The sequence below is a fragment of the Pecten maximus genome, chromosome 9 (genome assembly GCF_902652985.1).
Source record: "Pecten maximus chromosome 9, xPecMax1.1, whole genome shotgun sequence".
NCBI lineage: Eukaryota > Metazoa > Mollusca > Bivalvia > Pectinida > Pectinidae > Pecten > Pecten maximus.
This window is the reverse complement of record NC_047023.1, coordinates 20,437,490-20,465,288: the sequence shown is the minus strand read 5'-3', so window position 1 is coordinate 20,465,288 and position 27,799 is coordinate 20,437,490. Positions and strand designations below refer to the sequence as shown.

The window sequence follows — 27,799 nt, the reverse complement described above, 5'->3', positions numbered from 1 at the left end:
AAAATATTCAACTGGAAGCTGCAAGAATTATAACGGGTGGGACCAAACTTACAAGCCATGCTAAATTATATGAAGAAACTGGGTGGGACACTCTACAATATCGCCGTAAAGTGAAGAAAATTGTTCAGGTACACAAAATGATTTTTGACCTCACTCCCCCATACCTGTCTAATTTACTCCCTCAACGCAGAATGGACGTTCATCAATATAACACACGCGACGCTGATAACTTAAATAATGTATTCTGTAAAACGAACTTCTATAAAAACTCTTTTCTCCCTTCTTCTATTGATCTGTGGAACTCACTACCCCCAGATATTAAAAATAGCCCCTCCCTTAGTAACCTGAAAAAATACCTACACATACACTCACCGACAGTCCCTCCTTACTATAGTTATGGGAAACGTTCTGATCAGGTTCATCATGCTAGATTGAGGATGAATTGCAGCTCTCTAAATGCCCATCTATTTAGTCGTAATCTTATCGACAGCCCTGTATGTTCATGTAGACAAGCGTATGAAACCACTGAACACTTTCTATTGTCTTGTCCAAACTATACCATTGTAAGAAACGAATGTTTTGTAGATCTACCAATAGACTACACTTTTGATATGCTTCTATACGGAAATCCAAATCTATCGATTACAGAGAATGAAAATATTTTCCATTGCATCCAACTTTATATTTTAAAAACCAAACGTTTTTTAAATTAATAGTGCCATTTTACGAGTCCCAAGAGGTCACTAGTGCTGTATATTTACATTATATCACTATGTTTTATTATGTCATTATGCTTATGTAGTACCTATAGTATCACTAGGTCCCATTACATATCTCTCTCTCTCTCTCTCTCTCTCTCTCTCTCTCTCTCTCTCTCTCTCTCTCTCTCTCTCTCTCATCAATAGTTTTGTTTTTAAGTTATACTATTTGACTAATAAATGGCTATACAGTGTTGTCACCCGCCAATCTATTATTTAAGGAGACAGATTTAAATAAGTATTTTCATACTTTTTTCTGAATCCTTTTATTATTATGTATCATATATATGACATGTAAATATTGAATAAAATATTGTTTAAACTAATTATTTCTGTCACTTTCCCATCGTATTACAGACCTCTTATCTGAATTGTAGTTACCTCCCTTGAATCACAGACCCGGAAATGCTAGTGTGCGTCACACGTGTCGGTTTGTAAACAAAACTGTGTAGCATTTGGCAGGAGATTGAAAGCTGGTGGAGGATATACAACATGGATGCAGAGCTAGCGGGTCGTGTACAGGAGGGGGACATCGTAATATTGGACGTAGGGGACGGGACGTCGGCAGTCGTACATTTACACGGTGAGGATTTCTCACTTCCATATAAAATCGCGGGTTGGGGAACTAGAGCAACTGGTGTGACATATGCATTAAAACTATATAACTACAGTAATATGAAAGATTAAATTGTTTTGGTTTATAATATAATATTAGTAGATGTCACACTATGATTAGAGAATAATATTGTGCTCTTTATTACCGAACAAACGTTTATGATGCGACCTTTTTTAAGATTTTAACTATAAATCAGATTTAATGCCATACTTGATTAGCTTTGTTGGAGAACGTTCTTGTTGGAAAAAATGTTTCGAAATCTGTGTGAGCAAAAGTTTTCAGTAAAAGATAAAGCAGTCTTATTATAATTCACTAAATAAATCACGTTGAGGGTTACATTGTGTGCCCAGTGCTTTCATTGCATAAAACACACCACAACTACCGGTGTAATATAACCATACAAACCTTCAAAAACAACTATTAGATTACATGTACATACATTCTTCACGTTTACGTATGTGCGTTGGGGCGTGTTGGTCATATTTACTCTGTTTAATGAACTCTCAAGATCAGTCACTGTATCTACATATTTGGTATCGTGCTTGAATGTATTAAATGACAGTGTAAGTAGTTCTACGTCAGATGTTGAGCTACATGTTGGAACATTTGTGTATGTTTATACTATTTTACATATACAAATGTAGATACAATATAGGTATACGTACATATATAGATCGTGGGTGTTGAGAAGTGATGCCAACTGCATGTGCTTCAGTATATCTAACTTTTGCTTCAGCCTGTCTAGAGTCATCAATATTAGGTGTATTGGCAGACGAGGCGAGTACTGGTGGTTTAAGTAACATTTGTGTATCAGTTTTTCTATCGCAAATCTAAAGGGCACTTACCGATATATATTAAAATATTCCCGTGTATATAACACACATCACTGACCAAATAGCGCTCTAATGGTTACCACTTACAAACGTATAGTTCTCTCTGCGGCATACTTACTATTATAAATATATGCCTATTCCATAGTGTTTTAGTACCACATGTGCATACAATGTATCATATGTTTAATTCCTGACACAGGGTCTTGGTACACATTTCCAATCTACAGTCCATAGTTGTTAGTAACCAAAAGATATTGTATAATACACAGTGTGTGTCGTGGAAGTTCACCCAAGTCCCTGTGTTTTCGGATATTGATTGAACAACTACCTGGGAACAAGGTTTTGCTCTACGACTTTTACGGGTAGGGGCATAGCCCTTGGTTAATTATATGATGTATGACATGAACATTGGTTCTACAACTGTAACAGATTTCTGACGATAGCTGAATAACTAACATTCTTCCTTAGAGCTATCGAGATTGAATTGCAAACGTTTGATTCTGTCTTGAGTAGGAAGGTTTCTTGCATATTAGCAGGGACATATATATCTTATTATATGTCTCTGATATTAGTTTACATGAACATATACAATGTTGTTTTTCAGAAAGGTTGAGGTTTTTTTTTAATAACCAACCTTGATGATTAATTGTAAGACATTAATTATATAAGTTTACTATGGCACTACTGTATATGGTTATAAAATATATCATCTAGAAAGTATATCTAGGTTTTTTTAACCTTAAAATATCCTTTTGTGTCACAGGTGCCACTGCGTTGTCATGGAAATGTAGTGGTCAGGAAATATTGTTCCTCAGGTATGTATTTACTAAAGTACTAGCTCTTTATACTGATCTGTCTTATATTTATATCCCGATGCACATAATCTCCTCGTCTGTCCATGTCGAAATTGAACACAGGGACCAGACGACTGTTAATGAGGTATGAATCACTCATGAAATGCTATCTCCCGAGAAAAAGATTTCCAATCGAACGCCAGACCTACTTTTTGAGTACTGTTTGTAAGAGTTATCCCCCTTGTGAACGTTTAAATGACAGAACAGCATGATGAAAGATAAAGGGGAGATAACTCTTTACATCATATGAAACAACCTCAATAATGAGTCAATCCAACGAAAACATCTAATTTTTATGGTAAAGTAATGTTTTTTTTTAATTCTTCCTTAATGTAATATGTATCATAACCTATCACTTAATTTGAAATATCACTTTGTTGAAAACTGCATGTTTTTTCTCAAAAAAAGTCTAGATATCGAGAGTATTAGCGTGGAAAGCAACGTATTTTTGCAACAAAGCAAATGGTTTCGCAGAGATCTCAAAATACCAATTCTCATGACAATAGGTTCATTATTTCCCGACCGTGCCGTATCCCCTGGTGACTATTCCGATGATATTGTACTTCTTACATTGTGTGTGATATATTAAGAAACCTCATTAGACAAATCAAAAACTATTAAAACTGGTTACCCAACGACCACACTATATGATAAACATATCACTGGTAGTGAATACGGGCCATTTTCGAGATATGCGGAGTCCTGTTGAGCAACAGACTACGGGGGTCAGAAACTTCTACAAAAAGACACCAAACTACGCTTCAGAGATCATACCGTCACCATTGCTCCCACGCCCCATCCCCCCCCCCCCCCCCCCCCCCCATATATTATGTTTGTCTTCCGTGCATCAAAGTGACAAACGATGGAGAAGAGTCTCGTGGTCTCGTGGGTTTCCGACGATACAGTCGCATGTATTTTGAGTTATCAGTCACCTTGGGGATTACTACTAGTACTGTAGCGTATTTTCCGAATAACCTGCATTTACCATCAGTGTTTGAAAGAGTCATATCATATATGGCGTGTATCCACCTTCCATGTCACCCTTTTGGTGTTGAGTTTCGCCTTTGTGTACTGGCTTCCCCCTTATGTTTTTTTCTTCAGTCCTTTACTGGAAGCAATCAAACGGTTTTGCTATTAACCGATCATCATATAAACATCGCCGACGTATATAGCAATTCGTTGATTAGTTTCATTTTAATCTATTAACTAAAACTTCTTTGCAGCAAGAAAGCCGTACTGGATAGCTCGAAGGCCATACGTGGAGGGATACCGCTTGTTTTCCGTAAGTGGAAAAATTATCCGCCTATATTATACGACCCTTGTTAAGTTGAAAGTAGCATACAACTGTGCTTACGGGTTGGCCGAATGTATTTGGACACTTACCTGATGCAACTGCTTATCAGATTAGGTTCATAATTTTTGTCGACCACGTGATTGTTTTTCTTTCTCTTCATTACGATGATTAAAAGAAAACATCATACTTCATGTGATTGACAAAGTACATGAAAATCTTAGCTGTCCAGAAGTAAACTGTTAAAGTAGTTTCATCATGTAACTGTAGGTAACCCGTGGGCCAGTTGTAAGACACATTCAACGTTATGCCAGACAAAATAACAGATTTTACTCATGGAGCCACCGTATTTTCAGTTTATGAATCGAAACCCATGGTCCGACTCAACGGAACCAAGCTTTAGGGGTTTAACGCAGTCTTTTATACTGATTGTTTCGAAGAAAAATCAATTATCAGGGTAATTCTTTTAAGTAGCATATGTGGATTTTCCGGCCACAATGAAATCGCTTCAACAACAGGAAATTTTGCCGAAGACTCCCTAGTTATGGGGGCATTTTGGACTTGTTAATAAATGTCAGCTCTAGATCTGTAGCTATCATTTATCACATACACATGTATTTTACTCCTCTACAGCCCAGTTTGGACCTTGGAGCTGCGGTCCTCAGCACGGATTCGCCAGGAACAAGCGATGGAGTGTGGAATCTCAGCCACAAAAGGTATAATATGTACTATCGAAATTTTGCTATTTTTATCATGTTCTCATTGAAACAAAAAAATTTGTAATTTTAATTGGGCAAATGTGAGATTATACGTGCTGATAAAGAAGTATATATTTCAGTCTCCTCCGCCAAGTCTTATGTCACATTATCTGGTTTGAAACACATATCTTGAAGCTTAAGATTTCTCGTATAGTTCCAATTAATGTCGACGAACCTCCGCTTTAGGAATGACTAGTAATATGATAAAGCTGCCAATATTACATATGTACAGAGTGCTGATAAATGTTGTATTTTTCCTAGACAGGGGACGGGACAGTGACCTGTTCCTTGGCACTCTCGGATGACGAGGACACTAGGAAGGCCTGGGACTATCGGTAAGGAGAATCAATAGCCGAGTTTCCTCTGGCCCTGACACCATGTTTGGTGTAGACATGGTGTCAGGGCCAGAGGGAACTCGGGCTTAAGAATCTAGTATTAGATTGTGTGTGACCCTACGTACATGTACCGAATTCACATTTTACATTTAATGACTGATAAAACAACGTCCATAGATAACATTTCTTCTTTTGTTTACAGGTTTAAATTGGTATATACATTGGAGTTGTCCAAATCCTCCCTAACTACCAGGCTAACCGTTGACAATACAGGTAACTGTTATGTATAATATATATTATAAGTAATAATATCTTATACTGTCGACAGTGTAAACGTTAATCGTTTTGAATTTGTGTATAAGAACTGTTACATTTAATGTTGTCTTCGGCAATTAACAATTCGCTTCACTCTTCCATTATAGGATAAGCTGAAGTTTCCAATAGACAAACACAGTATGTTTTCACTGCTGATTAAAATGAGAACCGGGCATCCACTGTTTTTATTGGTTTATTTATTATAGTGTTTCCGTTGGCATAATTCAACACCATTACGTTACTATGGTTACATTACAGGAGGAGAGTGTAACATTGACTAGGTTTATTTTGCTAAGTAATATCATTTTCTTGCTATGGTTACAATACTGAAATGAATAAAGATTCTTGGTTGCTATGGTTATAATAAAGCCGACGAAATTTTGACAATTTACATTGTTTCTGTTGCTATATGACGTCTTGATGCTACTATGGTTACATTAAAGGCAAAAGTTTGACATTGACCATTGTTCTTGGTTGGTATGGTTACATTAAATCTGCGAATGTTTGACATTGACAATCTTTCTTGGTTGCTATGGTTACATCAAATCAGCGAAAGTTTGACATTGACAATCTTTCTTGGTTGCTATGCTTACTTTAAATCAGCGAAAGTTTGACATTGACAATGTTATTGTTGCTCTGGTTACATTAAAGCCGACTAAATTTTGACATTAACAATATTTCTGTTGCTATATGACGTCCTGATGTTGCTATGGTTACATTAAAGCCGACGAGAGTTTGATATTTACATTGTTTCTGTTACTGTATAACGTCACGATGTTGCTATGGTTACATTAAAGCCGACGAGAGTTTGACATTGACAATGTGTCTGTTACTATATAACATCCTGATGTTGCTATGGTTAAATTAAAGCCGACGAGAGTTTGACATTGGCAGTGTGTCTGTTACTATACACATATATACATATGTAACATCCTGATGTTGCTATGGTTACATTAAAGCCGACTAAATTTTGACATTAACAATATTTCTGTTGCTATATGACGTCCTGATGTTGCTATGGTTACATTAAAGCCGACGAGAGTTTGACATTGGCAATGTGTCTGTTACTATATAACATCCTGATGTTGCTATGGTTACATTAAAGCCGACGAGAGTTTGACATTGGCAGTGTGTCTGTTACTATATACATATATACATATGTAACATCCTGATGTTGCTATGGTTACATTAAAGCCGACGAGAGTTTGACATTGACAATGTGTCTGTTACTATATAACGTCATGATGTTGCTATGGTTACATTACAGGAGATGAAAGCTTTACCTTTACCACCCTTATGCATTCCTACTTCCTCACACCGGATATCGGTACCACCACGGTCCATGGGTTGAAGGGGCTCACATACGTAGACAAGGTCAGTACAAACCTATACGTGTGAGGACGGACGGAAAGGGTACGTGTTAATGACAGCATATTTACGCAATCAGAAACACAACCGTAGATGTGTAATTTGCGTAATCATAAATCAAGTGACATTTCTCAGTAAACAGGTGGTATTTTTCAGTAATCTAAATGTGATAGACAGGTCGAAAAATGTGTTTTGACGGCAATGTAGTATAAGGTTTTGAGGCGATAAGTAAGGTTCTTTATCTCTGATAATATTACAGGTACAAAATGGCCAGTTCCAGGAAGATAGAGAGGCTGTTTCAATACCCGAGAATTATGACAGGTATGTTGTAACATTGTATCTGTTTGACTTGAGTAACCTGGTATACTTTTGTTTGTTCCTTATAAGCCATGTAACTTTTTTGTGTTGATCGAATGTACAAACTTCCAATTGACTTTATGAGTTGTACTAATTATACAATTGGCAGGGTTTACCAGAAGTGTCCAAGCTCAGTATTCATGGAATGTAGTACACACTCCGTGTCGGTGAACCTCTCGAACTTCCCGGATGTTGGTAAGTATGAAACCAGAGTTGAGGTTTTGGTTCAATCAAAGGGGTCTGCTTCTGTTTAGCATTTATAGAGAAAATATTAGCCCTTACTCTTTCTATAGTTGGAGTAGGAGCTAATATTTTTTCTATTGACCAGAAGAAGGCGCATGTGGTTCAATTTTCTTGTACACGATCGTCAGCCTTGGTTTATTGTCGACTTTTTATAGAAGTTTTATTCAGGTAAAATTTCATTGACCACTGAAAATTGCGTTGGATGCTTTAAAATTATCATTAAAGAATAATGAATTCAATGTTAAGCCTTTCCATAAGTACCCAACTCCCGTAATTCTTGAAATCTAATTAACGAACAATAATTCAGTCTTGCTTGGAGCAAGCATTTTCATTGGCTTAATGATTTCTAAGAGGAAAGATCCATTCAATAAAAGTAAATATCCACAAGCATTGTACATTGTATATAGTCAATTAAATTATAAGAATAAGCATGAATATATTTTTTTATCATTTGTTTTTATATTACGAACCTATAATAATGAAAACACTGAAAATGATCGGATTCAGAAACTAGTACACTGTACTTGTTTCTGAATGCGATCATTTTCATTTATGTTGCTGTACTACATGTTGTATCGAATCACAAATAAAATACAATTTAAACTAAAAATATAAACAAAACGCGGTTTATTTAGAATAAATTCCGTTTTCTTGTGTTATATCTGCTTAACGTAACAATACATCAAAGCCAGTCCTTAAATGAAATGCGACCAATGTTGGTATATTTAATACCATACCTCTGATATAAGCATACTCAGTTGTTCCCTGCACTTTTTTTTCTGAACTGTTGCTTTCATGCGTTTCTATTCTTAACGAAATATGAATCAATTTCTACAAAGTGTTTTATTTTCTTATTGTTTTAGTCGTTTGGAATCCTTGGAGTGAGAAGGCCAAAGCTATGTCCGACTTCGGGGATGAGGAGTACAAGACCATGGTGTGTGTGGAGGCTGGAAGTGTTAGCTCCCCAGTACAAATAGATGTCGGTCAAAAACTGTCCTTCCAGCAGACGCTCCAAGTTCAGGCGAAGCTGTAGAATATACATTGTTCTTAGAAATCTGGACAAAGTTTTAAAATGCCTTCATTCCTGGTCGTAAAACATTACGTGAACGCTGATCAGATTTGACCAACGGCTACCAACTCTCGGTTATTATGACGCTCTTTAAGGTTGACATTACCTGTTTGGGGAAATATACTGTTTTGTTCTTTGTTCTCATGGCATAGAGTGTCTGTTGAATCAGAAACACTCCCAAATTCACGAAAAGTCCCTTCTCTTGACCTTCTACTTAGCTTAAGGGAGTCCATTATTTTTAATGTACATGTAATTATCACCGACAAATTCATTCACCTATAAATGAGGCACTTTTCTTTACACCGTAGCTACGTACATAACTACTTGTAGAGTACAATACTACTAACATGTTAATTTGAATGGCACTTTGAATATTTTATTTATTTATGCGGGATTATTATTTACTGACATAGTTTAATGTACCCTCTTGGGTGATAGTATTTCGTAGTTTATTTTTCTAATAAAAATGAAGAAATATCTTAATGATTTATGTTTTCATCATTTAGTTGTTGCACCTACCTAGTAGTACCTGAACAGTTAAGTAATTTTCCCCAACATAACCTGATGTACAAGTCTAAACAATTGATACCGCCACGATGCATAATGAAACTTCCAAATGTCGAAGTTCCAAGAACGGCAACTGCGTGCACTCTTAAACTGTGATAAGAATATTGGAAAGACAGGCGGGACGTAGATAGCTGTTTTATCTGACCGTATGCTGTAAGATGCGACTGAATTGCGCGCTGCCCTTTACAGTGTCGGGAGGGGATTGCCGATGTGCATGTGTTCTTTTAAGAGTAACGATTAACAGTTTTGTTGTCTACTTTTCTTGTTAGATCCATAAACCAAGTGGCATGTCTACACGATAGATAATGTGACTAGAGTATGTGGCTGCTTGCCCTATCTAAGTCTTACTTATTCCGTGAAGTTTACATGCTGCCTCTTTCATTTATCCAATTACAGCTGCACAAAATATTTTTTGTCTACAAATAAATTTAATCAATAACATCTACTAACATTATTATGATAGTTACAGTATTACGTTAATGAAATTGGGTAAGTCAGTAAACATGGTTATATTCCCTTTCGACTACTGGTACCATTATTCAAACTAATTACGTCTACAATGTAACTAAACATCCGATTGTACATGAAATACAATAGTATAATGGTCTCTCCACTAAGCCAGCCTTTGGATGGTCTCCCCACTGTCTGTCTGCCATTAGATGGTAAGCCAGCCTTTGGATGGTCTCTCCACTGTCTGCCATTAGATAGTAAGCCAGCCTTTGGATGGTCTCTCCACTGTCGGCCTGCCATTAGATAGTAAGCCAGCCTTTGGATGGTCTTTCCACTGTCTGCCTGCCATTTGATAGTTAGCTAGCCTTTGGATGGTCTCTCCACTGTCTGTCTGCCATTAGATAGTAAGCCAGACTTTAGATGGTCTCTCCACTGTCTGCCCGCCATTAGGTAGTAAGCCAGCCTTTGTATGGTCTCTCCACTGTCTTTCTGCCATTAGATAGTAGCCAGCCTTTTGATGGTCTCTCCACTGTCTGCCCGCCATTAGATAGTAAGCCAGACTTTGGATGGTCTCTCCACTGTCTGTCTGCCATTAGATAGTAAGCCAGACTTTGGATGGTCTCTCCACTGTCTGTCTGTCATTAGGTAGTAAGCCAGCCTTTAGATGGTCTCTCCACTGTCTGCCTGCCATTAGATAGTAAGCCAGCCTTTGGATGGTCTCTCCACTGTCTGCCATTAGATAGTAAGCCAGCCTTTGGATGGTCTCTCCACTGTCTGCCTGCCATTAGATAGTAAGCCAGCCTTTGGATGGTCTCTCCACTGTCTGCCTGCCATTAGATAGTAAGCCAGCCTTTGGATGGTCTCTCCACTGTCTGCCTGTCATTAGATAGTAAGCCAGCCTTTGGATGGCCTCTCCGCTGTCTGCCTGCCATTAGATAGTAAGCCAGCCTTTGGATGGCCTCTCCACTGTCTGCCTGTCATTAGATAGTTAGCCAGCCTTTGGATGGTCTATCCACTGTCTGCCTGCCATTAGGTAGTAAGCCAGCCTTTGGATGGTCTATCCACTGTCTGCCTGCCATTAGATAGTAAGCCAGCCTTTGGATGGTCTCTCCTCTGTCTGTCTGCTGTTAGATAGTAAGCCAGCCTTTGGATTGTCTCTCCACTGTCTGCCTGCCATTAGATAGTAAGCCAGCCTTTGGATGGTCTCTCCATTGTCTGCCTGCCATTAGATAGTAAGCCAGCCTTTGGATGGTCTCTCCACTGTCTGCCCGCCATTAGGTAGTAAGCCAGCCTTTGTATGGTCTCTCCACTGTCTGCCTGCCATTAGATAGTAAGCCAGCCCTTGGATGGTCTCTCCACTGTCTGCCATTAGGTAGTTAGCCAGCCTTTGGATGGTATATCCACTGTCTGCCTGCCATTAAATAGTAAGCCAGCCTTTGGATGGTCTCTCCACCGTCTGTCTGCCATTAGATAGTAAGCCAGACTTTGGATGGTCTCTCCACCGTCTGTCTGCCATTAGATAGTAAGCCAGACTTTGGATGGTCCATCCACTGTCTGCCTGCCATTAGATAGTAAGCCAGCCTTTGGATGGTCTCTCCACTGTCTGTCTGCCATTAGATAGTAAGCCAGCCTTTGGGTGGTCTCTCCACTGTCTGCCTGCCATTAGATAGTAAGCCAGCCTTTGGATGGTATCTCCACTGTCTGTCTGTCATTAGATAGTAAGCCAGCCTTTGGATGGCCTCTCCACTGTCTGCCTGCCATTAGGTAGTAAGCCAGCCTTTGGATGGTATCTCCACTGTCTGTCTGTCATTAGATAGTAAGCCAGCCTTTGGATGGTCTCTCCACTGTCTGTCTGCCATTAGATAGTAAGCCAGCCTTTGGATGGTCTCTCCTCTGTCTGCCTGCCATTAGATGGTAAGCCAGCCTTTGGATGGTCTATCCACTGTCTGCCTGCCATTAGATAGTAAGCCAGCCTTTGGATGGTCTCTCCACTGTCTCTCTGCCATTAGATAGTAAGCCAGCCTTTATATGGTCTCTCAACTGTCTGTCTGCCATTAGATAGTAAGCCAGCCTTTGTATGGTCTCTCCACTGCCTGTCTGCCATTAGATGGTAAGCCAGCCTTTGGATGGTCTCTCCTCTGTCTGCCTGCCATTAGATGGTAAGCCAGCCTTTGGATGGTCTCTCCACTGTCTGCCTGCCATTAGATAGTAAGCCAGCCTTTGGATGGTCTCTCCACTGTCTCTCTATCAGTAGATAGTAAGCCAGCCTTTATATGGTCTCTCAACTGTCTGTCTGCCATTAGATAGTAAGCCAGCCTTTGTATGGTCTCTCCACTGCCTGTCTGCCATTAGATGGTAAGCCAGCCTTTGGATGGTCCCTCCACTGTCTCTCTGCCATTAGATAGTAAGCCAGCCTTTGGATGGTCTCTCCACTGTCTGCCTGCCATTAGATAGTAAGCCAGCCTTTGGATGGTCTCTCCACTGCCTGCCATTAGATAGTAAGCCAGCCTTTGGATGGTCGCTCCACTGTCTGTCTGCCATTAGATAGTAAGCCAGCCTTTGGATGGTCTCTCCACTGTTTTCCTGCCATTAGATAGTAAGCCAGCCTTTGTATGGTCTCTCCACTGTCTGCCTGCCATTAGATAGTAAGCCAGCCTTTGTATGGTCTCTCCACTGTCTGTCTGCCATTAGATAGTAAGCCAGCCTTTGGATGGTCTCTCCACTGTCTGTCTGCCATTAGATAGTAAGCCAGTCTTTGGATGGTCTCTCCACTGTCTGTCTGCCATTAGATAGTAAGCCAGCCTTTGGATGGTCTCTCCACTGTCTGCCTGCCATTAGATGGTAAGCCAGCCTTTGGATGGTCTCTCCACTGTCTGCCTGCCATTAGATGGTAAGCCAGCCTTTGGATGGTCTATCCACTGTCTGCCTGCCATTAGATAGTAAGCCAGCCTTTGGATGGTCTATCCACTGTCTGCCTGCCATTAGATAGTAAGCCAGCCTTTGGATGCGTGTTCTTATTGAGAACATTTTGTACTCGATGATTTTTGCAGGCACCAATGCTGTGAAGACGAAATTGACTCTGGCAATATTCAGTAAACTATCTTGTCAAACCTATATCGGAATGTAACATTCTCCGATTTTATCCAGGAACATTCCATTAGCACTCAAGCTATCTCTGAAATAAACGTGTTCCGCTGTTGCCGTTTTAGACTCTCTCCGTTTATCTGAGCGAGTCTTATTAACCACTGAATATATATAAAATGTCCGGTTTTAGTATAAATTGATATCGGTCATTCCCTTTCAGGAGTACCTGACCGTGACGTCGATAACGTAATGTATAGATATGACTGGCGTTGATAAGAAACAAGCAGTGCATCGTGCTCAGAAACCAACGTGTGTTATAACGGGAATGTTAGTCTTTTCCGTCGTATCTATCATCAGGTGTTAGGTAATAGTGATAATAACAGACATTATTCCATGTCGATAGCACTGCAAAGACTAAATATACAACATTTACAGTAAAATGTACAATATTTACAGTAAATATACATTTACAGTAAAATATACAACATTTACAGTAAAATATACAACATTTACAGTAAAATATACAACATTAACAGTAAAATATTATATTACCTTGACATAATCAACTATGGAGTATTTTCTTCATGCAAACTAAATTAACGTTATCTTTACCAAATCTAATACGCAGTACCGGAAGTAGCCAATTAAGTTACCTCATTCCATATTCACAAACACTGTAGTAGTGTTCTCTGTAATTAAACTTTAAAATCAATGCCATTATCATTGGGTTGACATGACTGCTGGGAAATCGGTTGATCTCCAACCTTTATCTGCATATCAGGGACAAAGTCAAAAGACTGCAAAACAAGAGATCTCAGAGGGATCTTGTGGCGCCATCCATTGAATGATCCATTTCAGTCGAATGAAAGAGTGATATTTTCTCTTCTTTTCCCTTCTTTCACTCTTTCTTCAAATTATTTGATAACTTTATGCAACTCTATATAGCAGAAACAACATGCAATTGTCAAAATCCAAGATGGCCATACTCTTTGTCATCCATTAAGTTCTTTCAATCAGACTTGCATGCACAACTGGAGGCCAAGAGGAACCTCTACTTTCAAATTTGAGAAAGGCCCATAATGGCCATTTAGTACTAATTGTCAATGGAGTTCATATTGTCAAAATCCAAAATGGCTGCCTGTTGGTCATGTCGTCAGGTTGGTCCTATACACGACTATGCATAACATAAGGAAAACCTGCATATGAAATTTGAGAACTAGTGGTAACAAACTTCAATTGTCGGCCATGTTGTTTTCCGATTGATCCCAAAATGCAATATTCACAACTAGGGGCCAAATGGAACTTACATATGAGATTTAAGAAAGATCCCTTTAGTGCTTTCTGAGAAATAGCGATAACAACCTTTAATTGTCAAAATACAAGATGGTCACCTGTTGTTTTTCGATCGGTCCCAAAATGCAAAGTGAACAACTAAGGACTAAGGGAAACTTACATATGAAATTTTAGAAGGTCCCTTTAGTACTCTCTGCGATAACGAGAATTGTTTACAGACGACGAACCCAGGGCGATTTGAATAGCCCAACATCTGATGATGATTGGCTAAAAACGATTTTCATACCACGAACATAGACAGGACTAGTGCCTCTATATCTTAAACGTTCGAAAAATAAGTTCAAAGGTAAATTTTAAAATGATTTAGGAGATAACTGTTCGTTCTTTCAATAAAATGTCCGTTTCAACGATGCTCCAATCATTGAGACATGCTACAATGAGTATCATTGAATACCGAATCAATGAACAGTTGTTAGTTGTTAACAATAAAAGAGCAGCTTTGGTTTGATGCAAGGAATGGAGAGTACTCTGTTGTCATGGTCATTGTCCATTTTACTACATGTATAACATTCCGTTACATGCCGATGTCGATTGAATTATTACAAGAAAGATTACAATTCCTTTGTCATTCGTCCAATGACATCTTTATATTATGGTATAAAGGTAGATTCCCTTGACATTGGTCCTTTGTCCATCAAAACCATCAGCTAATCTTCAGATTTTGTTCTCCAATATTTTCGCCAATTCCACATGGTACATGTAGTAAAATCAGTAGAACGAGTTCCATCTTACTAATATGCACAGCCAAGACGACAACTTTCATGTAGTATCCTGTGAAATAAGTGTCACGTGATCATCAAGCTAGTATTACGTGAAGCACAGGGCCACGTCACTATAGTGATAGTGACGTGGCCCTGTGCTTCACGTGATACTAGTTATATATCATATCGTTACCATTTGGTATGTCTGTTTACCCTCAGACTCCATAACCTGTTATGAGTCTGATGGTGAATAGACATATCGCTTTAACGATACGATATTGACTTGGCCCTGTGCGTGAAGTTAGTATCACGTGATGTTAGTATCACGTGCAATATACAGTATAAATCGAAATTTAAAAAAAAAATGGCATGTATAACACCCAACATATAACAAACGTGAAAAACATTTTATTGTAAGAGTACAAAGTAATAAGATCGATACAAGTTGGGAAAAAGATATCTCTGAACCGTCAAGAAACGCAATAAATATTGTCTAGACTCTGACGCACAATACGATGATTGTATGATTTATATAATACCAAACAGAGATGTGTGAAAGTGAATCACTCAGAACGATAGATTTCTGGCAGAGCCTATGCTGAAATACATCCTTCCAAAGTGTTTCAGTTCCATGTATCGAACAAAACAGTGATCTATCATTCTCCAACACAACATTGGTGTCACGGCGAGAATCTATTTATCTGATGTATGATTTGTGGAGTTGAACCAACAATAAGTAACCTTCTCTGACATCTGTCATTGATTTATATATAAAATGTGAGCTAAAATGTATCACAGACCATAACGTATTTATTACACGTGTTACAAAGCGAGAACGAGACGAGCCTATACCACGTGTAAGGATGGTAAAAAAAAGACATGATATAATGATATAACCTTTCAAGATTATTTTAGTGATCTATAAAACATATGACGAATCACAAAAATAAAACTACAGCATAGAGCTGTGTAGTCCTTCTATGACTCGACAGTGGTGCTGGTGTCGAAAAGTGTGGAAATCCGGAAGGGTCGTTCACAAATGTTGGCAGGGGAGGTATATTAACCATTATATTGTAACTATAACATAATGTACCGAGAGTCAATGGTAAGTCCGGAAAAATATCATTATTAAAGTCGTGCATGTTTCCATCGTCAATCATCTTTACTTTTTCAGTCTCGAAAGCACTTTTTACGTCACGGCTGCCGTAAAACAACTGTTTTAGATGGCTCAATCGCATCATCTGTTGTTTATCAAATCAGTTATCATGTATGACACTGGAAGAGAGATAAATTAAAAAAAAAAAAAAGACTTCAAAATCAAAGTTGATAAGAAAACACTATGTCGAATCCAACATTAACCAACACTTTCAGCAATATTTCGGAGTAATGACCGAGTACAACACCATTCCACGATAAACCATGCTCTCGTTCCATCGCCCGTCTGTCATCTGTGCATGCTTCACAAACCCGTACCTTTGTCCAAGCTCCGAGCACGGAACAACGGTATGCTTTTGGAGCGGTAAATACTTCTCTGCTTTGTGAGAATATCTTGGAGATTCACACATATCCAAATGTACAGAATGTAATCCTATATTCAGGTTACAGGGCACAGGTAGAGACAGGTACGCAAACTTCCGTCGTACAGGTGGTAAGATCTTGGAAGTTGGTGCCGTGAATTGAGGACGTCGCACGGAAATTTCGTGATACATATGCGTTTCGTTATTACCCCAGAAAAATATGTCAACATAAGGCCATCTGAATGGTTTGTAAGGTAAATGTTTTGATTTTGCGTCGTAAAACTTCCAGGCATAGTTGACTGGCGTGAAAAGGTCAAAATCGGGTCTCATCTGCGGTAACAGTTCAGCCAAGCGTGACCTATCAGAGGCATTGACCATGACATCAACGTCGTCATCCCAGGGAATTGGACCATGGTGCCGGAAAGAACCAATCAGAGTACCACCTTCCAGTATGTAAGTTATATTATTCTCAGTCATTAATTTGTCGAACATTTCAAGAGTTCTCAATAATGTATCAACATCGCTATCAGAAAGTTGAGGTTTGAACGTACTGCTGGGCACGTGTTGTCTTCCCCGTAACTTGAATCCGAATATAAAAGCGTAGACGATGCCGCAAGTGAAGAGCACCTCTAGAATGATTTTCCAAAGCCATGGTTTTAAGGGCAAAGACATGTCAGCAACTGGCACTCAACCAGTTTGAGCGTTGACCAAGTTGGAATCCTTGTAAACGTCTCTACGACAAGAATCAAATATACCTGAAATAATGATTCTTGTGGTGGGTAATGTTGTACTGTATATAATCCAAAAACACATCTGGTTTATAATCCAATCACAGCTGAGAAAATCAGTTACATACACTCTCCATGTCTACAAGCAAAAAGCTTTGTTACTGTGGACTTCCATCTACAAACAAGCTGGTTTTACTACCTTAAAAGTCATTTGCAACTTTACAGTGTTTCTGTGTAATCTAATAATGTAGGGGAGAGGATCCAGCGACAACACAGCCAGTGCAGAGATGCTAAGGGGAGGTGCCGTAAGTGATAGACGCGTTCCTTGCCGTCTGATGGCTCCGCTGTGTCCATCCCTCATGTCCATGTGATAAAATTCACTGCGACAACATTGCACAGACAGGACGCAATTATGATATATATTGTAAAACATATATATCTTGTTTTATATATACCACATAATCGACATACGCATCCATAATGTTTTACGCGTTCTAGTAAAATTACTTTTTTTCAGAACATTTTTATTCAACATACCTTTGTATTCTGCCATGTGAAACGTTTCCAACATGTAGTATATAGTTTTCGGGAAACCAATATCGAAATATCAATTCATTCGCGAAATTGACTCAATCGTGTGTAGTGGAGCTGTTAGGAAAGCTATTGATATTCATCAGAAACCTCCATGCTTTGGTTGGAAAATTGAATGTAATTTTTATGGAGCATTATTGAAATGAGCGTAACTGCCTGTCAAAGACTGTATAATTACGGAGTGTCTGTCGTTGATTGAGGTTGAAAAGCGCCCGTCTAGTTTCTCACACCTGCTGTTTGGAGCTCCTGGAGCGGAGGTTAGCTCAATCGATTTGTCTGCTACTAGTCTTAAAACGAGCCGGAAACCGACGATGTTATAAAACAATTAAATACAAAACCTACCGGGACCCACATCAGACTAGTCCGTCAAACTACTAGAAACGATATATGGAGATGTATTCAACAGCTAAAAGTGAGGTGGCTTCGCAACACACACACACGTAACATGAAATTACCAACAATTCTGGACAATGAGGATAGTCTTCTTCGTTAGTTACAGCAATTTCCAAAGTCATCAATTTGACTAAAAGGTCAGAGTTGTTAGGAATATCATACTGGTGAACCATATTGGGACAGCCCTTGTGTTTTAAATTCAAGTAATCGGGTCTGTGTTTTGGATGTGATTTTATTTCACAAGTGTTTCACGAGCGATTTGTCAAATTCGGACTAAGTTCGTAAAATGTGCAAATTAAGATGTAAAGCATTTTAATGTAACGTGGATTATTTTATCTCTAAATGCGTCATCTAATAAATCCCTGGAGTTTGGAGGGCGTCTTACTGGTATTAGATAGGAGGAAACCGTTATTCTCAACATCTTCAAATACACAAGCTGTATAGTTTAAACTTGCGTGCTGTTACGAAACACAGCCTTACATCTCAGCCCCAACCATCGCGATGACAATGCAATTCACCTTATCAGGAGGCAACACCGAAAATCAATAAAGCAAATGTATTCCTACAGATGTATTGTAACAGTACAGTGCAATAGCATTTCCATGGCAATGGTATTTCCAGTAAAGAACACGAAGAAAAAAACAACAACAAAAAACAGCTATTCATTGCATAGCGTTAACCAGCATAGTTTGGCTTACACACGACTCTGTGTGACCTACGTTCTAGGACTGACAGACAATCAACACAGGAATAGAACCGTTAAAACACGACAGAGGGTTTACATACCAATGACATAAGCTAAAGCGTCGTCAGCTTCATCGACGAAACCCATCATTTGAAGTCTGGGTCAAATCCAGGCAATACCACGATCTCAACATGTAATCTTATATATTTTAACCTTACCTACTGTTAACAGAAACAAGTTTTATAAAGAAATTATTAAAAACTAGAAGAAAAACCAATTCAAACTAATTCATTATCGTTCATCGAACACCTTACGTACATTTTCATTATTATATATCATTACCACCGAATATACAATTATGAAAATTCCAGCAAAAGGTGAACAGCCTAAACTTTTCCAGTGAGACTTAGACTCTTAAAATGTCTAATGTCCAATGGCTTTTCGCTTCGCCTATTTTCATTAGCTGATTAAAATGTTCCACTGTAAATGAAGAGGTGACTTAATTAAGAACAAAAGCATCAGGGGGATTGGTAATCACCATGAATGATCTTTATTGGTTTTATAAAGTTTAATCTATTGACTAAAATAGTTGAGTTTAACTAAAATGATTGCAACTGTGGCCATCTGGAATGTTCAATAATCAAGACACAACAAGCCAACTATTATCATGACGTAATCAAGTGCGGTTCTTGGTTTTGTTGATCGTGTTAAATGTCCGTTTCATGGTTATGATCAGTGGATGTTATATCGCTGACAGAATACCAGTCCCTGGTGTTGGCCGTAACAAGGTACCTATATGGCCGGACATTATTCTGGCACTTAATAAACGAAACTCTGGCTCAAGAATCAATTATCTATTGTGGCATGTTGCAGGTTTGTAATCTTATAAACTGTTCAACATTCCTTTTCTGGGTTTCTTAAAATGTATTTCGAAACGCATTATACCTGGCATCTGCGTCTTGTTGGTAATTAATAGACAAAATATTAGCCCCTGATCCTACTATATCAACATAGTAAGAGTAGGGGCTATTCTTCTCTAAGAAGACGCATGTGCCTAATGCTTCCAGAACAGACACATTCCTTAAATGGCCTCGTGTGAATAGGAGGTAAAATGATACAAAGTCTGAACGATATCATTACATGGTAGTCAACGGGCTTAATTTGTTCGGATTCATGATCAGTGCTTAATTATTTTTAAGGTGATCATTCAGAAACGTTTGATATTACCTTCATCTTCAAATCGTTTTATAATCAATGCTAACATTCAAATGTATCAAGATTGTAATTAAAATCGTATCGTAGATATCACGGATTTCTAACGATGCATCAGTATATAGCAAGATATTCTAACACTTTAACAGAATATGCCGCGATCTAACACGACATAACAGAATAGACCGCGATCTAAGATTCCTAAGTTTAAATCTAGGGGGAGATAATCTAGTGTTAGAGTGTAGCTGAGCAATTCTTACAAAAACCTTAGATGCTGGTGGCCAGCCAGTCTACAAACCGGTATACATATTCTAAAGGTGTACGGTAAAATTGTAACAAACGATATCGTCTAATATTTTTCATATTGAAATCGCGAGGATGTCCAACATAATTAATTCCTTTGGCCCCTAGTTACAGTACTGACAAGTCCTAGAACGACCACGTGAAGTTATATATTCATTAATTAGCACATATTGTCATCTCTTGGGTGTAATATGTTCAATCAATTACGCTACCAAAAATCACAAATTTCTAAAATTGTACAAATTTAAAACACAAATGTGAAAATTACTTTAATACGATATTTCTACATTCTATCTTCATAATTCGTGAGTGCAAATACTACATGTATGAGAACAAGAAGAACCCCAAGTTGTAACAGTAGAAACCTGTCTCGTGTTGTACCAGCGGAAACCACAGAAATATAACCGAAAAGAGTTATTTTATATGTAACTGGAAATCGATAAAACGAAGTCAAATATGATTGTACAACAGACACCAGTGTCGAGTGATCAACATTCTCTGTAATGTATACAGTATGTTTTGTTTACAACAGACACCAGTGTCAAGTGATCAACATTCTCTGTAATGTATACAGTATGTTTTGTTTACAACAGACACCAGTGTCGAGTGATCAACATTCTCTGTAATGTATACAGTATGTTTTGTTTACAACAGACACCAGTGTCAAGTGATCAACATTCTCTGTAATGTATACAGTATGTTTTGTTTACAACAGACACCAGTGTCGAGTGATCAACATTCTCTGTAATGTATACAGTATGTTTTGTTTACAACAGACATCAGTGTCGAGTGATCAACATTCTCTGTAATGTATACAGTATGTTTTGTTTACAACAGAAACCAATGTCGAGTGATCAACATTCTCTGTAAGGTATACAGTATGTTTTGTTTACGACAGACACCAGTGCCCAGTGATCAACATTCTCTGTAAGGTATACAGTATGTTTTGTTTACAACAGACACCAGTGTCGAGTGATCAACATTCTCTGTAATGTGTACAGTATGTTTTGTTTACAACAGACACCAGTGTCGAGTGATCAACATTCTCTGTAATGTATACAGTATGTTTTGTTTACAACAGATACCAGTGTCGAGTGATCAACATTCTCTGTAATGTATACAGTATGTTTGTTTACAACAGACACCAGTGTCAAGTGATCAACATTCTCTGTAATGTATACAGTATGTTTTGTTTACAACAGACACCAGTGTCGAGTGATCAACATTCTCTGTAATGTGTACAGTATGTTTTGTTTACAACAGACACCAGTGTCGAGTGATCAACATTCTCTGTAATGTATACAGTATGTTTTGTTTACAACAGACACCAATGTCGAGTGATCAACATTCTCTGTAAGGTATACAGTATGTTTTGTTTACGACAGACACCAGTGCCCAGTGATCAACATTCTCTGTAAGGTATACAGTATGTTTTGTTTACAACAGACACCAGTGTCGAGTGATCAACATTCTCTGTAATGTGTACAGTATGTTTTGTTTACAACAGACACCAGTGTCGAGTGATCAACATTCTCTGTAATGTATACAGTATGTTTTGTTTACAACAGATACCAGTGTCGAGTGATCAACATTCTCTGTAATGTATACAGTATGTTTTGTTTACGACAGACACCAGTGTCGAGTGATCAACATTCTCTGTAATGTATACAGTATGTTTTGTTTACAACAGACACCAGTGTCGAGTGATCAACATTCTCTGTAATGTATACAGTATGTTTGTTTACAACAGACACCAGTGTCAAGTGATCAACATTCTCTGTAATGTATACAGTATGTTTTGTTTACAACAGACACCAGTGTCGAGTGATCAACATTCTCTGTAATGTGTACAGTATGTTTTGTTTACAAGACACCAGTGTCGAGTGATCAACATTCTCTGTAATGTATACAGTATGTTTTGTTTACAACAGACACCAGTGTCGAGTGATCAACATTCTCTGTAATGTGTACAGTATGTTTTGTTTACAACAGACACCAGTGTCGAGTGATCAACATTCTCTGTAATGTATACAGTATGTTTTGTTTACAACAGACACCAGTGTCAAGTGATCAACATTCTCTGTAATGTGTACAGTATGTTTTGTTTACAACAGACACCAGTGTCGAGTGATCAACATTCTCTGTAATGTATACAGTATGTTTTGTTTACAATAGACACCAGTGTCGAGTGATCAACATTCTCTGTAATGTATACAGTATGTTTTGTTTACAACAGACACCAGTGTCGAGTGATCAACATTCTCTGTAATGTGTACAGTATGTTTTGTTTACGACAGACACCAGTGTCAAGTGATCAACATTCTCTGTAATGTATACAGTATGTTTTGTTTACAACAGACACCAGTGTCGAGTGATCAACATTCTCTGTAATGTGTACAGTATGTTTTGTTTACGACAGACACCAGTGTCGAGTGATCAACATTCTCTGTAATGTATACAGTATGTTTTGTTTACAACAGACACCAGTGTCGAGGGATCAACATTCTCTGTAATGTATACAGTATGTTTTGTTTACAACAGACACCAGTGTCAAGTGATCAACATTCTCTGTAATGTATACAGTATGTTTTGTTTACAATAGACACCAGTGTCGAGTGATCAACATTCTCTGTAATGTATACAGTATGTTTTGTTTACAACAGACACCAGTGTCGAGTGATCAACATTCTCTGTAATGTATACAGTATGTTTTGTTTACAACAGACACTAGTGTCGAGTGATCAACATTCTCTGTAATGTATACAGTATGTTTTGTTTACGACAGACACCAGTGTCGAGTGATCAACATTCTCTGTAATGTATACAGTATGTTTTGTTTACAACAGACACTAGTGTCGAGTGATCAACATTCTCTGTAATGTATACAGTATGTTTTGTTTACAACAGACACCAGTGTCGAGTGATCAACATTCTCTGTAAAGTATACAGTATGTTTTGTTTACAGTAGACACCAGTGTCGAGTGATCAACATTCTCTGTAATGTATACAGTATGTTTTGTTTACAATAGACACCAGTGTCGAGTGATCAACATTCTCTGTAATGTATACAGTATGTTTTGTTTACAACAGACATCAGTGTCGAGTGATCAACATTCTCTGTAATGTATACAGTATGTTTTGTTTACAAGACACCAGTGTCGAGTGATCAACATTCTCTGTAATGTATACAGTATGTTTTGTTTACAACAGACACCAGTGTCGAGTGATCAACATTCTCTGTAATGTATACAGTATGTTTTGTTTACAATAGACACCAGTGTCGAGTGATCAACATTCTCTGTAATGTATACAGTATGTTTTGTTTACAAGACACCAGTGTCGAGTGATCAACATTCTCTGTAATGTATACAGTATGTTTTGTTTACAACAGACACCAGTGTCGAGTGATCAACATTCTCTGTTATGTATACAGTATGTTTTGTTTACAACAGACACCAGTGTCGAGTGATCAACATTCTCTGTAATGTATACAGTATGTTTTGTTTACAACAGACACCAGTGTCGAGTGATCAACATTCTCTGTAATGTGTACAGTATGTTTTGTTTACGACAGACATCAGTGTCGAGTGATCAACATTCTCTGTAATGTATACAGTATGTTTGTTTACAACAGACATCAGTGTCGAGTGATCAACATTCTCTGTAATGTATACAGTATGTTTTGTTTACAACAGACACCAGTGTCGAGTGATCAACATTCTCTGTAATGTATACAGTATGTTTTGTTTACGACAGACACCAGTGTCGAGTGATCAACATTCTCTGTAATGTACTGTATAAAGTATGTTTTGTTTACGACAGACACCAGTGTCGAGTGATCAACATTCTCTGTAATGTACTGTATACAGTATGTTTTGTTTACAACAGACACCAGTGTCGAGTGATCAACATTCTCTGTAGTGTATACAGTATGTTTTGTTTACAACAGACACTAGTGTCGAGTGATCAACATTCTCTGTAATGTATACAGTATGTTTTGTTTACGACAGACACCAGTGTCGAGTGATCAACATTCTCTGTAATGTATACAGTATGTTTTGTTTACAACAGACACCAGTGTCGAGTGATCAACATTCTCTGTAATGTATACAGTATGTTTTGTTTACAACAGACATCAGTGTCGAGTGATCAACATTCTCTGTAATGTATACAGTATGTTTTGTTTACAACATACACCAGTGTCGAGTGATCAACATTCTCTGTAATGTATACAGTATGTTTTGTTTACAATAGACACCAGTGTCGAGTGATCAACATTCTCTGTAATGTATACAGTATGTTTTGTTTACAACAGACACCAGTGTCGAGTGATCAACATTCTCTGTAATGTATACAGTATGTTTTGTTTACGACAGACACCAGTGTCGAGTGATCAACATTCTCTGTAATGTATACAGTATGTTTTGTTTACGACAGACACCAGTGTCGAGTGATAAACATTCTCTGTAATGTATACAGTATGTTTTGTTTACAACAGACACCAGTGTCGAGTGATCAACATTCTCTGTAATGTATACAGTATGTTTTGTTTACGACAGACACCAGTGTCGAGTGATCAACATTCTCTGTAATGTACTGTATACAGTATGTTTTGTTTACGACAGACACCAGTGTCGAGTGATCAACATTCTCTGTAATGTACTGTATACAGTATGTTTTGTTTACAACAGACACCAGTGTCGAGTGATCAACATTCTCTGTAGTGTATACAGTATGTTTTGTTTACGACAGACACCAGTGTCGAGTGATCAACATTCTCTGTAATGTATACAGTATGTTTTGTTTACAACAGACACCAGTGTCGAGTGATCAACATTCTCTGTAATGTATACAGTATGTTTTGTTTACAACAGACACCAGTGTCGAGTGATCAACATTCTCTGTAATGTGTACAGTATGTTTTGTTTACGACAGACACCAGTGTCGAGTGATCAACATTCTCTGTAATGTATACAGTATGTTTTGTTTACAACAGACACCAGTGTCAAGTGATCAACATTCTCTGTAATGTATACAGTATGTTTTGTTTACGACAGACACCAGTGTCGAGTGATCAACATTCTCTGTAATGTATACAGTATGTTTTGTTTACAACAGACACCAGTGTCGAGTGATCAACATTCTCTGTAATGTATACAGTATGTTTTGTTTACGACAGACACCAGTGTCGAGTGATCAACATTCTCTGTAATGTATACAGTATGTTTTGTTTACAACAGACACCAGTGTCGAGTGATCAACATTCTCTGTAATGTATACAGTTTTGTTTACAACAAACACCAGTGTCGAGTGATCAACATTCTCTGTAATGTGTACAGTATGTCTTGTTTACGACAGACACCAGTGTCGAGGGATCAACATTCTCTGTAATGTATACAGTATGTTTTGTTTACGACAGACACCAGTGTCGAGTGATCAACATTCTCTGTACTGTATACAGTATGTTTTGTTTACAACAGACACCGGTGTCGAGTGATCAACATTCTCTGTAATGTATACAGTATGTTTTGTTTACAAGACACCAGTGTCGAGTGATCAACATTCTCTGTAATGTATACAGTATGTTTTGTTTACAACAGACACCAGTGTCGAGTGATCAACATTCTCTGTAATGTATACAGTATGTTTTGTTTACAACAGACATCAGTGTCGAGTGATCAACATTCTCTGTAATGTGTACAGTATGTTTTGTTTACAACAGACACCAGTGTCGAGTGATCAACATTCTCTGTAATGTGTACAGTATATTTTGTTTACGACAGACACCAGTGTCGAGTGATCAACATTCTCTGTAATGTATACAGTATGTTTTGTTTACAACAGACACCAGTGTCGAGTGATCAACATTCTCTGTAATGTATACAGTATGTTTTGTTTACGACAGACACCAGTGTCGAGTGATCAACATTCTCTGTAATGTATACAGTATGTTTTGCTTACAACAGACATCAGTGTCGAGTGATCAACATTCTCTGTAATGTGTACAGTATGTTTTGTTTACAACAGACACCAGTGTCGAGTGATCAACATTCTCTGTAATGTGTACAGTATGTCTTGTTTACAAGGACAGTCTCGCATGAAGGGCAGTATAAATACAAAATTTGAGATAGAGTAATAACAAATATCAACAGCCAAAATCAAAGATGACATGTTGACCATTATTTTTATCTGGTCAGTCTCTGAATTGATCATGAACAACATAGAACTAGTAGATACTAGATAACTTACATGGTAATATGAAAGGAGTCTTTTGAATATGACGGTGGCGGTGGGCTAAAAATAATCATGGACACAACTGGTTTGGAACCAATTTATAGATATTTGCACCACATCATAAAACAATTGTCTTAGACAGTAATGATGATACAAGGACAATTTAACATTGTAATCAATAATATAGGTCACAAATATGTTCAGTTTTTGACAATTTTGACAATAATACAGTTGATTTTTCGTACACTAGCTGATCCCACATTATAATGGAAGACGTTTCAATTGGTCAGGACGTCCCCTCAATCGGAAGTGTTACAATACGAGGGTCGGAATAACTCCATGTTTTTGGATGTGGCCATTTTTATTTTATTTTCACGACTTTATCGTCACCTTTCAGATTTATAGCAGTAGCACGTGAAAATTTCGCATCCGATCATCATTCTGAGCTGTGATGACGCTCATGAAGCGGACAACACTAACTGTTACTTCTCGGCCATTAGAAGCATAAATGCATTTCACCACGTAAAATGGCAGACATTGTAAGCATGGATTCTCCTTTAAAATATATCATTAATTCAATCTCTTGCAGTCCAGATTTTCATGGAGATTCGGTCCAACATGGCAGCGCTGCCTTTGTTTGGTACAATATGCAATCGCCGACCTTGACAGTCTCCATTACATAGTGGTCACGTGTCTCTCGAAACACAAAAGGGAACTTCCGGTATAAAGACTCACATTTCACAGTCTTTCGTGAACCAGGGTCCTTTGACCTTTCCTCCTTGTGCGTGTAGGAGGAAGTGGTGCACAGTGTTGGGTCGTATGTCCGGGAGAGCACGCGCGGAGAGTTACACGGTACGGGCTGTAACGACCCCTGATACGGTTTATTTTGGAGAGGGAATACGTCAGCTTTTCGAAACATGTAAAGCTGTGTGTATCGATTTGCTTTATCCCATATGTGAGTTTCGTTTTCTCCAAAAAAGAATATGTCAATGTATGGCCAAGCAAATGGTCTTTTAGATCGAGTAATATTTTTCGAGAAGAACTTCCATTGAACAAGAGGAGGGCGGTATAATGTGTACTCCGGAAGTGATTCCAGAGCACGTGACATAGCCTCCTTCTGAGAGCCATTGACAAGGACGTCAATGTCGTCATCCCAGGGAATCATTGTGTGATGACGATGAGCC

General features: G+C 38.1%; 3 protein-coding genes across 3 annotated transcripts in view; 1 reads left to right on the top strand and 2 right to left on the bottom strand.

Annotated features, from left to right (window-relative positions):
- Positions 1-1,150: 1,150 nt before the first annotated feature.
- Positions 1,151-9,276, top strand: LOC117334206 (putative glucose-6-phosphate 1-epimerase). Its single transcript, XM_033893691.1, has 10 exons — positions 1,151-1,341; positions 2,971-3,022; positions 4,285-4,343; positions 4,986-5,068; positions 5,372-5,445; positions 5,648-5,718; positions 7,028-7,134; positions 7,388-7,449; positions 7,595-7,680; positions 8,592-9,276. Exons 1-10 carry the CDS (start codon positions 1,251-1,253, stop codon positions 8,759-8,761), a joined length of 855 nt encoding a protein of 284 aa, XP_033749582.1. The 5' UTR covers positions 1,151-1,250; the 3' UTR covers positions 8,762-9,276.
- Positions 9,277-16,319: 7,043 nt separating this feature from the next.
- On the bottom strand, positions 16,320-17,141 carry LOC117333920. Its single transcript, XM_033893337.1, has one exon. It carries the CDS (start codon positions 17,139-17,141, stop codon positions 16,320-16,322), a length of 822 nt encoding a protein of 273 aa, XP_033749228.1.
- A 9,557-nt stretch (positions 17,142-26,698) lies between these two features.
- LOC117333919 overlaps positions 26,699-27,799 on the bottom strand; it is a 6,466-nt gene continuing 5,365 nt past the window's right edge. The window contains exon 6 of the mRNA XM_033893336.1: positions 26,699-27,795. Within this exon, the coding sequence (XP_033749227.1) occupies positions 27,214-27,795 (582 nt within the window). The 3' untranslated portion in view covers positions 26,699-27,213. The remainder of the gene's footprint in view (positions 27,796-27,799) is intronic.

Bases quoted from the DNA above. Each gene is read 5' to 3' on its own strand.
- LOC117334206 (XM_033893691.1), top strand. From the start codon at position 1,251: ATGGATGCAGAGCTAGCGGGTCGTGTACAGGAGGGGGACATCGTAATA. The intron at 1,342-2,970 runs GTGAGGATTTCT...TTTGTGTCACAG, and splicing joins GGCAGTCGTACATTTACACG to GTGCCACTGCGTTGTCATGG. The intron at 5,719-7,027 runs GTAACTGTTATG...GTTACATTACAG, and splicing joins GCTAACCGTTGACAATACAG to GAGATGAAAGCTTTACCTTT.
- LOC117333920 (XM_033893337.1), bottom strand. From the start codon at position 17,141: ATGTCTTTGCCCTTAAAACCATGGCTTTGGAAAATCATTCTAGAGGTG.